The sequence below is a fragment of the Dermacentor andersoni genome, chromosome 6, assembly GCF_023375885.2.
Source record: "Dermacentor andersoni chromosome 6, qqDerAnde1_hic_scaffold, whole genome shotgun sequence".
NCBI lineage: Eukaryota > Metazoa > Arthropoda > Arachnida > Ixodida > Ixodidae > Dermacentor > Dermacentor andersoni.
Genome location: NC_092819.1, coordinates 23,656,852 through 23,669,699, shown reverse-complemented (window position 1 = coordinate 23,669,699; position 12,848 = coordinate 23,656,852). Strand labels below are relative to the sequence as shown.

The 12,848-nt window shown below is 44.6% G+C and overlaps 1 protein-coding gene across 2 annotated transcripts in view; it reads right to left on the bottom strand.

Moving 5' to 3' along the window:
- The window catches only part of LOC126521393 (protein DOP1A), a 60,595-nt gene extending 51,358 nt beyond the window's left edge, over positions 1 to 9,237 (bottom strand). Inside the window, exons 1-5 of one of the 2 annotated variants that reach the window (XM_050170083.3) lie at positions 8,789 to 9,237; positions 6,662 to 6,826; positions 3,449 to 3,801; positions 2,686 to 2,875; positions 1,505 to 1,680 (exon numbers count right to left, since the gene is read on the bottom strand). In XM_050170083.3, coding sequence (XP_050026040.1) covers positions 1,505 to 1,680; positions 2,686 to 2,875; positions 3,449 to 3,801; positions 6,662 to 6,808 — 866 coding nt within the window. In that variant the 5' untranslated portion in view covers positions 6,809 to 6,826; positions 8,789 to 9,237. The remainder of the gene's footprint in view (positions 1 to 1,504; positions 1,681 to 2,685; positions 2,876 to 3,448; positions 3,802 to 6,661; positions 6,827 to 8,788) is intronic. The other variant, XM_050170084.3, reaches the window with a different exon arrangement.
- Positions 9,238 to 12,848: the final 3,611 nt, after the last annotated feature.

Here is a 12,848-nt window from a genome sequence, read left to right as displayed (position 1 = left end):
TTGTAAACAAAAATGGCAGCGCCCACGTAAGTGTAATATGGTGGTATTTAATGAATTTTAGTGCGAAGCAATCGCATTTGAGCACACTTTGGAGCCTGATAGCCTTGCGCAAGAAGGTAATATGCGGGGTTAATTTTCGGCAAATTTCGTTGATGCACGATTCAGTGACATTTCATAGTCAAGAGGTACAAGATCGATTAAATCCTCTGGGCGTTCGCCAGGGATAAGAAAATATTTAGCAACATGCGTGATGCTTCAAAGGGGCAATCAACAAAGAAAATGGCGGCTATGACGTGTTTCCAGCGTATGGAATCTCTTCTGGCGCTTGGCTGTTTTTGTAAACAAAAATGGCAGCGCCCACGTAAGTGTAATATGGTGGTATTTAATGAATTTTAGTGCGAAGCAATCGCATTTGAGCACACTTTGGAGCCTGATAGCCTTGCGCAAGAAGGTAATATGCGGGGTTAATTTTCGGCAAATTTCGTTGATGCACGATTCAGTGACATTTCATAGTCAAGAGGTACAAAATCTATTAAATCCTCTGGGCGTTCGCCAGGGATAAGAAAATATTTAGTTTTCACGAGAATTTCATTATCATGCATTTTAACCGTACACAACGTTTAAAAAATCGCCTTGGCAGATAGCATAGTCAGAATAATGTAAAAGTATTCCAGTCAGTTTTCATTCCAAATTCATTATTAGCCCTCGATGATGCACAATGTGGCACAACATAATGTGAGTTGGAATGTGGTTCAGAAAAATATGCAGTAAATGACAACATTGTGCACTGGGCAAGTTGCTGTCTATTATATCGTATGCATTGTGAAGATGTTCAACAGTCTCGCATCTAATGAGGTTCGCCTTTGCTGCAAAGCACTTGCTTCTTTTGACGCTCTGCTTCATTGCATGACACAAATGTGATAGTGGGAGTCTGTCAGCAGATGGCCCCTGACTGTGTGGATAACTCGAGCATGGAAGGAACTTGTTCTAGCTCTTTGGCTGCAGGATGTTGGCGCATGCAGACCAACTGCCTAGTCTGTACTCTTCGTGGGACCATCCTGCAGAGTGCTTCCCTTTCGGCTTTGGAGTGAAGCATCATTAACCAGCATGAGCAAACAATCGTTCAGACACACCTCCATTTGTGGGACTGCACTCTCAAACAAGTCCAGTGTGGGTAACAATTTTTTGCATGGAATCCTTGCGTGAAGAGCTGACCTTCCTCGTTTCGCCAGAGAGCCTTATATTCCTTGCATGTATACGGCTAGCTGACATAGTATGAAAAGAGCAATAAATGCCTCTTTTTGTATGCACTACTCTGTTGTCAATGCCTACCACAAGCAGCCCTTTCAGGCCCCACAGTACATACACTCCTTTGTCGAGTGTTTCTGGGTCACATACAACTGGGCAAAGAGTAAATGGATACAGTTATGTACAACATCATAAAGCTCAGCATAAACTGTGTTACGAACAGCATGCAGCTGATAGAGAAATATGGCTGATGTACCGATTCAGTGACATGTCCCTCCGAAGCAGGACACCCAGAGCTGCTGTGCAAATGCGGACCCTGTCAGCAGAGACCAACTGACAGTTGTGCAAGGGAAAGCCCAGCAGTAAGAGCTCCAGTGTGCTCCTCTGCACCAGGATGCTTGAGTCCTGAAGTGAAGCACAGAGCGCCTGGACCTGTCATCAGAGAGGAAGCATACAGACAAAAGACATGTCAATTCTAGACGATGATGCAGTGGTTTATTCCTCTTCAGACTCCGCATCATGTATTTTCATGACAAGCAAAAACATGTTTACCACCATTCACAGTCTTTACTTAAAAGTTGTCAGAGTTACAGAAACTGTACGGAAATATTCTGCAGCTACTCTGTCGCTGTATTCATTTCAAGATGTAAATAAACCATTATTATTATTATTATTATTATTATTATTATTATTATTATTATTATTTATTTATTTATTTATTTATTTATTTATTTATTTATTTATTTATTTATTTATTTATTAAGTAAGGCTGTGTGAATACTCAAAATGTTGAACACGAATCAAATAATCTTGACATTTCAATTCATGCTCGATACGAGAATTCAGTATTTGAAATTATCTATGTTCAAATATTCCACTTATTGGAATCTATAGGGTGAAAGAACCAATGCAAGTGGCGAGTTTTCTGAATTAGCATTTGGCTACAGGTAAGCCACGATTGTCATGCAAAGAGGCACCAATTCATGAGTGCCTGTGGGGAGCAGCTAACTTCTGCACGATCATTTCCAGTCATTCAATAAGGATGCCTGCCCTTGAAGCAGCCCAGGCATTTGTTCTCTCTAGGCAAAGCAGTTTCTTTTACTCAGTCAGTCTTACCATGCATGCAAATCCTTACACAATGTGTGGTGCTGTAGTATCACAGTTATCTCATTCAACTAATGTGCATCTGGTGACATGCCTTTCCCTGTCATTTACTGTCACTGTCATGGTGAACCAGATAACTACAAGCACTTCCTCATTTACAAGCTCCTCAATTGACTATGTCCGGTTGGGCTCAGTTTAATACACATCAAATAATGTAAAAATAATACGTATGCCCTTTTTACCAAATAGCCTTAATGAAACCTTTATAACCTTTCAGTGCTGATATCGTACCATTGTTGATTATAACGAGCAATAATGTGCATGAATGCCTACCATGCTGTCAATGTCAGTGCCAATGACATACAGCTGGTCCTCCATGCTAAGTCGCCGGTTGTAATGGGAGACAATGAAGTTGATGGCTGCCTGGCGGATGCCCGGGTTACACAGGATACACTTCCACAGGCTGCCATAGAAGTAGCTCTTTTCAACTGCTACACAAACATCAAGCAGCAGCTTGTCGGTTCTGTAGGTAAACGAACAGAAAAGGAGAAGAAAGAAATGGTGTTTCAGAAAGAACATTTCCAGATAGTTTTCTGCACATCCCATACTCAATGCTGCTGCCCGTGCCTTATCAGAAGCAGTTGAATGCAAACCGAAATGTGCAATTTTAAAAGATATGCAATGTTTCTTTTTCTTTCTTCACTAAATGCTAAGGCCTAATGCTAAAAACTTCAAGGTTTGTTGTATGCATTGAGCATTTTAGTGCAGAGAAAAAAAGAGTACAAAATGTAGGCCTCCCCACCCTATTCTCAATTTTCTTTATCCAGGCCCCCAATTTTCTAGCTTCCCTTCTCTCGGTATTACCCCCACTACCATCATAAACCAATGAACATAGGTTCTATGTCATTACACATACCCTCCTATTTCTATGACTAATCAGCCAGAATATCACCAACACACATGCAATCTCTAAGCATCATTGTTGCTCTTTTTTAGAATGTTAACATAATACCCATCACTTTATTTTTGATTATTCAATGCGCTGTGCATGCGGCTTTTTTGCAGCCACGCTATCTGGCATGTAGATGGCGCACACCTTTCGTAGTAGTCTGAGCCCTCTTCAAGTCCTGGCAGGACACCAATGAGGAACCCGTTGAGTCCAGGCCGCAGACGCTCACCCAGGGGCAGGAAGTGCGTCTCGTAGAGACTGAGCAGTGCAGGCCGCACGTTCATGGCAGCATGCGCCAGCAGTGGGAACAGGCCAGCTCCGTACAAGAATAGCTCTTGGCCGAGCCTCTGGGGCCCCACTGCCCTCAGGATTAGGTCGTAAGACTCGAGGGCCTTGAGGTGGACACCACTGGGCAGGGCCGGATGCATGCATTGTGCCAGTCGCTTGCTGACGGTCAGCCGACGAGGCACCACCTGGTACTTGAGGTGGCTGGACACCACCTGCACGCAGTGTCATGTGGCCAACGACAACATCACTATTGAGTTTATTCACTTATTGATTGTCCTTGATACTAACTAAACTGTAATTGGTTATATTAACAGTAATTTATATACTAATTGTGATACGCGATTCTTTGTTGCGAGTGGCAAATGCTTTGTAAGCGATATATATTTGCTACAACTGTGTAATGACGAGTTTCTCAGCTTACTGATCATCAGTTGATAACCTCAAATTTTCATGAAGTCCCCACCCTTCCTCCCTTCAATGCGATGTCATCACTTGATACTATGGGTATGTGATAAATGGATAGATAAATAAACAAACAAACAAACAAACAAACAAACAAATAAATAAATAAATAAATAAATAAAATGTCGGTACACTGAAAATAGACCTATGTTATGCATTGTGAGCACGCATGTTTCGACGTGGTCATTTCTCCAGTATGCGGAAGTCAGGTCCCTGCAGTGCATGCCACAATTAGAGGGACATTAAAGAGAGACATTAGATCAGTTAATACTGACAAAGCGTCATTTCAACGCTATATTTTCGTTAATGTTGCAGTCATTGGTTGGTTATTAGAACAGAAAATGAAAATCAAAGTTCCATTTTTTTTCCCGTGCTGATACACACCAGCATCACACTTTTTATATATATTTTTTTTCTTTGACCATTGTGGCTCACTAAAAAGCTATTGAAAATTGAAAATTGAAATTGTGGTCTATCTTGAGTGACCAAAAATTAAATATGCTTGAGCAGACATCCTCATGTTTATGATGTCATGGTGAGCTGATGCTGGAACTCCAAGGCAGTGTTACCACCTGTCGTGCATTCTTTTTTCACCCTTTCTGGCTTACCAAGCCTTTTCTGATGGCAAGAGTGGCTTTTTATTGGTGTTGTAGAAGGGCAGTTCACTAATACAGCTCAAATAACTTTTCTATTTAGAGTCCCTTAAGGTGCACATGACATAAAGTGCATACAGTATCAAAAAGCATAGTGGTAGCAAACATATGGGTTAATTTCAAGAATGCAAGAAAAAAAAAATGAACATGCAAATGGTCCAACTAAGAGAAAAAAATTGATGGTCTATTAGTCATCTAGTAAAAGACAACCCTAAGCAAATCCCTTAACTTTCATGCTCAAATATATGAGAAGAAAATTAGCCACCTAGTATAAGATAACCCTAAGCAAATCCCTTAATAACTTTCATGCTCAAATATATGAGAAGCAAATTTAATATGTCAAAGACCATAACAAAACCCGGTGTTGTGTGGGATATTACGGTACACGGTGCCCCAGCAGCTAGGATGATTTATGTCCAATTGTATTCAAGACAATATCTGGTGGCAAGAATTGCGACAAATAAAATTACCTGGGAAGATCTTAGGTAACATATGGAACACAACATTTGTAGACCTTGATAGCTGTAAATTAACATGCTGTGACATCACTAGAGCAAAGACACAAAGGGCCTTTTATTCAGCGTGATGTTTGTAGTCTGCTCAACTGACAACAATCAGTTCCCTATCAATTTGTTGGCAACAAAATGTTCTGGCTTTTAATGTTGCTAATACAGATCAGTTTAGAAAAAACAATAGTTGTATCCCAAAAGGCAAAGTATTCTGCTTCTACAACTAGGGTACACATTGATAGAAGCAGGCATCAGTGGGAACTAACATCAACACCACCATACATCTGAAACATCACAGTGTGAAGGAAGTTTGTAGATGACCACCTAGGCGCACTATGTTGCAACAGTATATCACAAGTGATTCATCTAAGTGCAGGCAGTGTGCATTGTCAAAGCTCGCGCCGTGTATCACCCAAGCCAGCGAGGAGTACGTCGGCCCCCCAACAAGAGGGAGCGCATACGCCACAGACAACTGACGCGATCAACAGCGACTAGAAACTTCTACAAGATATATGAAGGAAAGGAGAGAGAGGGGGCGTGTGGCAAAGCATCCTCTCAGACCTCAACACTGCGAGTACAACAAAGGAGGAGGGCAACAGCACGAGCGTGCGCAAATGTATGAGTCACAAGACCTTCCAGTGGGCGCAGCTGATTCCCAGGCTTTACTCATGCTATGGGAGCACAACTCTGAAAAGTTTGAGAAACGCCGATTGAGGCAATAAAAGCACTGTGCTGGAATCGGGGGCGATCGGACCACGCTGGTGAAGAGATGAGACACATAGACCAACCGTCTGCAGAAGAGGGGATTCCCTGGCAAGCTGGCTGACGAGTTTTCTTGAGAGTTTGCATTTCGCGAAAAAGCTCCTTCGAGATTTGCCTCGAGCTACACAGAGGATGTTTCGCTCAAGAAATACGAGTGGACACTTGGTGCTCCTATTCATTCTGTAGTGTACGTGTTGAACTCTTAGTGCTTGTCATTATTTTGCAGTGTTTTGTTAATACCCATCTGAATCGCATTGTGATGTGCCTAGAAGAGGTGTACATGTATGAATGTAACTGCCTTACTTGAACCACACATTTTGTTGAGCTTTGACAACTCTGGGCTCTGACACTGTCTTTGGACCACAACCGGTGTTCGCTGGTGCACTAAAAGGGCTCCTACTTAGTTGTTTGTGCTTTCATGGGGTTATTTACATAGGCTGATAAGTCACCTTTGGCTTGGCAATGGCACGTCGTTCACGGGGTGTCTGGCAAGAACATAAAACAAGAAAACACGTAACAAACACACATGAATGCAACATACAACAATGTCACCAAGTAACATCAAGTCATGGTTAGAACAGACAAGTACTGGTTTCACCGCTTGCTGAAATTAAAAGTGAACTGCTACATGCTGAATCCAGCTAATAGCTATAGTGCTAGAAGTCTGCTATCGCAGACTTTCATACCTTATTGAGCTTCCCAAGTGCTGAAATGAGGTCAGCCCATTCACTGGTGTTATCAAAGCTCTTGAGAGCTTTGTCAATGGCAGTAACATAGGAACGGTACTTGGCGTCACCAAGCAGCTCGTACTCTTCAAGAACCACCGTGCCCATGTCTGCAATGGTCAAAGCCTGAACAAGAAACACAGAAAAACAGCTTTTTTGTATCAGAGAACCACAAATATATTAGCCCTGCACTCTTTTTCATACAGAGCTACAGTGTTGAATTTGTGCATGAGCTCTGGGCCACACAAATTTGGCATGCTTAAGCATCTGGAACAGCCAAAAATGGTCATCTCACTGCTCATGGCACAACATTCTGAAAGGTAGCATGCAGCAAAACACCTCCGAGGGCCCATTGACGCTAAGCCATAAAAATGAAGGGCAAATTACTTTAGTAGCAAAGAAGAACTACTGAATGCACAGTCTGGCTTTGCTGCCATTTAAAACGAGACTTTTTTTTCTTATCAGGGGCAGATGTTTTCAGGCCAACCGTTCCTCCAAGTAGGCCTGTAGCAATTGAAGATAATGACTTTTTCTTTCATTTTAACAAAGCCCATTAACCAACCAAGCCCGAGCTGTTCTCATCTTGGCTGTTTGTACCAATGTGGGCAAAGACGAGTTGTACGCATTTAGGCCACTGCTCTTCCTGCTTTCCTTGTCCTAGATGAGCCATGCTAGTCAACTTGGTTTGCATCATGCATTTGAGTTTTGGCATTTGCACACTTTCTTCAAAGCTTTCGATTCCTTTTGCTGTCATCTGCTCATGAAATTATGCTCAAACCTTACACATATGCTGAGAGAAAGTGCCTCTTTACGAGCAACAGGTGTCTTAATATTTAGGGTAAATTTAAGAGATGAACTACACATGCAATATATTTTTGGAATGCAGATATAATATGCAACAATTTACTGGAGTTTAAAAACAAGGGCAGTAAATTTTGTACCCTTTTTTTTTTTTTTTTAGAAATGACCTTTTTTATGGAAGGTTAACACAGTGCTAACTTGTTAAAGCAGATGCACCTGTCTAGCCACCCGTGCTTTCGCAACTATGGGCAATGGATGTTTCATGCCCTGCGCTGCACAATAAGCCCCACATGACAGCAATGAATGGCAATTGATCGTCATCCAATCTACAAGGCAGCATCAGCTAAGCGCAGCAGCACTCGTAATAGGCACAGCTGCAGGTACGCTCATAAATGTGACGACTATTTTATGTGCAACCCGCGTCAACTGCTTAAACGCACTTTGAAAGCCCAAACTGCCACTATTCAACATTCTACAGCTATATTTGATACTCGAGGACAATTTCCTGTGCTTCAATATGATACGCTCAGTGTTGTTCTGACATTGCAACTGGAAATTCAGCGGATTACAAACGACAAATTATGACAAACCTGCGGCAGCGCCGAGACTTCACGAGAACCGAAACTTGCTGCCGAAAGTTACACAGACCATGCCATCGCGGCATCTAGTTTATTTCACAGTCAAATTCAACATGGTTTTGGAAACCATGTCTACTTCACCCTAAGTGAGTAAGGCACACCAGCGCAAACGTTCAACAGGTGACGAAATTAATATGTACAAGCCACCATGATCTAGTGCTGTCCGGTTCCTAGTGGCGAACAGCCTAATGGTGAGAAACGACGTTATCAGACGAAAGCACATGACTGGGCAATTGTTTATTTACAACATATTGCGTAAGCCGTATTGGCAATGAGGGTCCAAAACAAACACTGGATATAAGCCTCACGGTGCATTCAGCAACGATGCGCAACCGCCAGAAAACGGCTAAAAGCGGAACACCGGGAACTCCGCACGAGAATGCGGCCGCACATTTTCCGACAGGAAACCATCACGCACGGCTCATCAAGACCTTCGCACCCTGTCAAACGCACCTGTCACCTAAAAAACGGCGGCCGACGAACACTTGCACATGAGCAGCAGGCGACGCCCAATGATTGTTCCCAATTAAAAGTAGTTGTGTAATATGCACTATCAAACGAGAGGATCGTCAACGCACCATGCAGAAAACGGAAGAGAACAGCGAAGTTGCTGGACCTAGCGAACGACCCATGGAAGGCCCTTACATACCCAAAGCTCCACATGGCGTGGTGTCTGGTAGCCTGGTACGCTGTAATCTCACATTTCTCAGTCACGTAGACGACAACACAGCGCAACAAGATAACATCGCATTTTGGTCCCTAAAAATCATCGGAACGCGTAACGGACAGCAAAATCAGCGCACTGCTCGCGCTCGCACACACACACCACGCTCACATTTCCCAGTGTGAGCAGCTGACGTTGGAGCGACCGCGGGTCTGAGTGGCCTAATGCCTGATGGCCTAATCTCCAGATTATAGACATTGTGCAATATCACTTCTGCAGCTACATAATTATATATTTTTAGATCGAAATGTACACGCAGAGAAAGACAGGTGTATTTTCTGGTTTTTATTGTCTCAACATGATCTTAGCCTACTGATGAGGAGGATGAGGACTGACTGAACTCCGGACCTGTACACAAATGTCCCTTGCCCAGCACGCCCTTTTTTTTTTTTAGTTCAACTTATTTGCCGCTAGAGACTGAACGTACCGGCAGAGTGGCGCTAGTTATAACCTGTTCACTGTCGTCTGCTTGCGTGGTCTGTTCAATGTTCGTGCTGCCATTTCGGCAGGCACAAAGCGCTTGTCTCGGTGGTGAACGTATCAATTCATCAATATAAAAAAGAACTAATTTTCGAATGTTTTGCGTTTGAATAGCGAGATGAGTAGGGGGAGCGGTGCAAGAAAGGCAAACAACGAGCATAGATGGCAGCTGCAACGCTAGACGGCACGTTAAGACGGCATCACTTTCCCTTTCCTAGCCTCCGTATGAGATTCCTATGTTTTAAAATAATTTTTGTATATACTGACTTTCTCGATTAAAGATAGCCTAATGTCAGAGAGGACATTAGAATTTACTGTTGTGTGCAGTAATGAAAGGATCTGGTAAATGCTTTCACATGTAATTACTGCGCCCGATGTGTGTTGAGTAATCGATAAAGTCTGCATGCTTTAATGTGAGCATTGCTTTTTTTTTTTTTAATATTGTTACGGGGCCGTCGCACTGCCCACCCTTTTTCTCGCCTTCCTAACACGGCTGCAACATCTACCTGTGAGGACCTCCGTGTTCCACCCGTGCCCGCTGCATCCGACAGTATTCTGTGCATCGTTCGCCGGAATATGAAGCGGCCTCCCCAGGTTCGCACCCCAGACGATTCCCATGCAACCATATATATCCCCCATCCAGACCGTTGTTCGACAAGAACTGATCAACATCGGACTCCAGTCGTCAACAGACCCGACTACCGCTGACTTGGCGTACCCGATCTACCACTTTCATACGCTCGTCCTCGTTATCGAAACCCGAAGAATTAATGGCGCACTTCTGATTTATGACAGGCCACCTGCTTCTGCTGTTGACGCGTCGGACATATTTCCCGCCATAGTCCGGCGCCCAAGGAATACCGACGCCCACCTGGTATTCCTTGCCTGCCTACAGGCATCGCAAAAAACGCCGCTCGAACATCTCTGCCCGCACGACCAAACCGTTCCCCTTCGCAACGCCCACATATTTCCCGCTCGCACCGCCTCGCTGCTCCACGCGTCTCCTCCTCATTACTCCCGCCGCTCCTCGGAAAACTAACGAGCGCAGCTCCGAGAGCACATGGGCCTGTCATGACTAAAGCCCCCCCATCCACGCGCCACCGCCGCTTTCTCCTGGTCGGCGGAAACGTGTATGGAGGGGCTTTAGTCATGACGACCCGACCCGAAATTCCTCTGCTTACACTGTCTGGCCATCACAAGCTCATCAACGCGTGGACGGGCACCTGTAATGTCACTGATTGACACAGGAGCACACATATCGGTTATGAATTCGAACCTCCGTAAGCGCCTAAAGAAAGTCCGAACTCCTGCCATACTCGTTTTCCTCTGCGTAGCAGACGGTGGAATTCCAGCTGTCCCTGGGAAGTGTGCTGCCCGTGTCACTGTAGCCGGACGCCATACTTCTGCTTTGTTTTACGTCTCGGAACAGTGCCCATACAGGGTGTCTAGCAATTAAGCTGACATTTCCAAATTCCCCGAGTTTTCCAGGTTTTCCCTGAGCACCTTTGCACAATTCCCTGAATGAGCCAGAACTTTGTTTTATATCAAGACAGGCTGATACCATGTTGCCCGATGCTGTCACTCTCTAGTAAGCATGTTGAAACAAAAAACGTCTTAATCCAGTTTGAATATAGTAAGGAGTAATATCTATTTTTTAAAAACAGAAGAAAGATGTTAGTAAAATGCACAGCGCAAAGAATGGTATATCCATTCCAAATTGAGTCGAACATTTTCAAATACGAATAAAAAGGAGATGCATACATAAGTAAATATTTTTGAATATGAGCTATTTCTATCAACTTAGCAAGCTCATCGGTAGGCCTGAACTTTGTCACAACTAAGATTCTTTCGCAGCAGCTGGGAATTGTCAGCCTTAACTGTGCTGACATACTCTCACCCCGTAAACATCTCATTGTTGCGTTTCACTGCTTTAAAGAGTTTATATTGGTTTGGATGAGAGACACCTGCATCTCGGCGTCAGCCAACACTTTTTTGAGCTCGAGCTCCTTCAAAGAGGCAGCGGCACGCTTCCTTTCCGGTGAATTCCTCAGTGCGCCGGTCCTTCAATTCTGTTCTCATCCTCCTCCTGCCACGCGTTCACACCATGGATAATTTGAAGCATCCTCTTGGTCAGTTGTACAGCCAACGTCCGATTTTTCGGACTCGGAGCCGCAAAAACATCCGAAAAATCTGGCAGTCCGAAAAAAATGAATGCATCTCTTTAACTGCCCTTAAGGGCTAAACTTGCCACAGGCACGTCCGAAAAAGCTCTTAAGGCCTGCCAGTACACTTATTAGGCATATCGGTACTCGTACTGTGACAGGAGACGGGGTGCACGCGTGTATAATTAGGGAATACATACTGTGTCCCGTGACAATTGCCCCTGCCCACGCTTGTTATGCTTCACCGCGTAACATTGCTATACTGAGGCAAAGCCAACTTTCATAGACATGCAACGCGCTGTGCTCGCGAACTTCGAAGCCAATCGCGAGGATTACAAAGGCGGTGTCGGTGTCATTGCTGACAGCGGCGAATTCTTTAAATGAAGAACACGGCAAGAAGCTTAATAGCGGACGTAGAAGCAGCTAGGCCTAACGTTTCCGCGGTGGTGGCTACGGATACCAGCGGACCTGCGTAGGAGAGTGCCAGTCGGGCGTCTGGAAAATCGGTCGTTAACTACTCTGGCAATACTTCGTGCCGATGACACGGCGTCAATGACGATTCGTTGCGATTCCTCTGTTACTGGAGCCAAACAGCTTTCGTTCCCTTTCAATAAAGTTACGGCTAATTTTCCCTGATAGAAGCGCAAATTCCTTGAGATTTCCCCGAGTATTTCCAGATATTCAAATTCCCCGAGAATTCCCGGTTAATAGACACCCTGCCATACGAAATCATCTTAGGCCATCATTTTCTGTCGGCACATTCGACCGTACACTGACTGCTCTGCGGGTGCTGTTCAACTCGCCCTCCCGCATGCCGTTGACCCTCCTGATCGTACGCAGAGTCGACTATGTGCCACCGATTACGCTCGTCTCCCTCACCGAGCCGTGGCCTATATTGCCGTTTCACCGGACCCACCTGTTGCCGACGGCAATTGTGCATCGTGTCACCCCACGTCACAGTCCTCTTGACGCAGAGCGTGGCATTCCCACACACAGTCGTCTGCATAAAAGACAATGCCACATGTCTTCCTGTTGTGAATTTCGGCCTCTGCCCTCAAGTGCTAACTCAAGGCATATCTCGCGACCTTGGCCTCGGCTTGCGACTACCATATTTCTGCCTTAACTGGTGACACTGCGTCACCATGCAGCTCTGTTGGTTCGGGCCCTAAAAGCCGAGTATCAAAACGTACATTTCACGAAAATGATCGCGCCACACTTCGTTGCCTTCTCGATTCATACTGGGACATTTTCGATCTCGATGACCGGCCCCTGGGCCAATGTTCATTGTGAAACATCGGATTCACACGGGATTCACCGGCGCTGTAGCGATGTGGTGGAGTTTC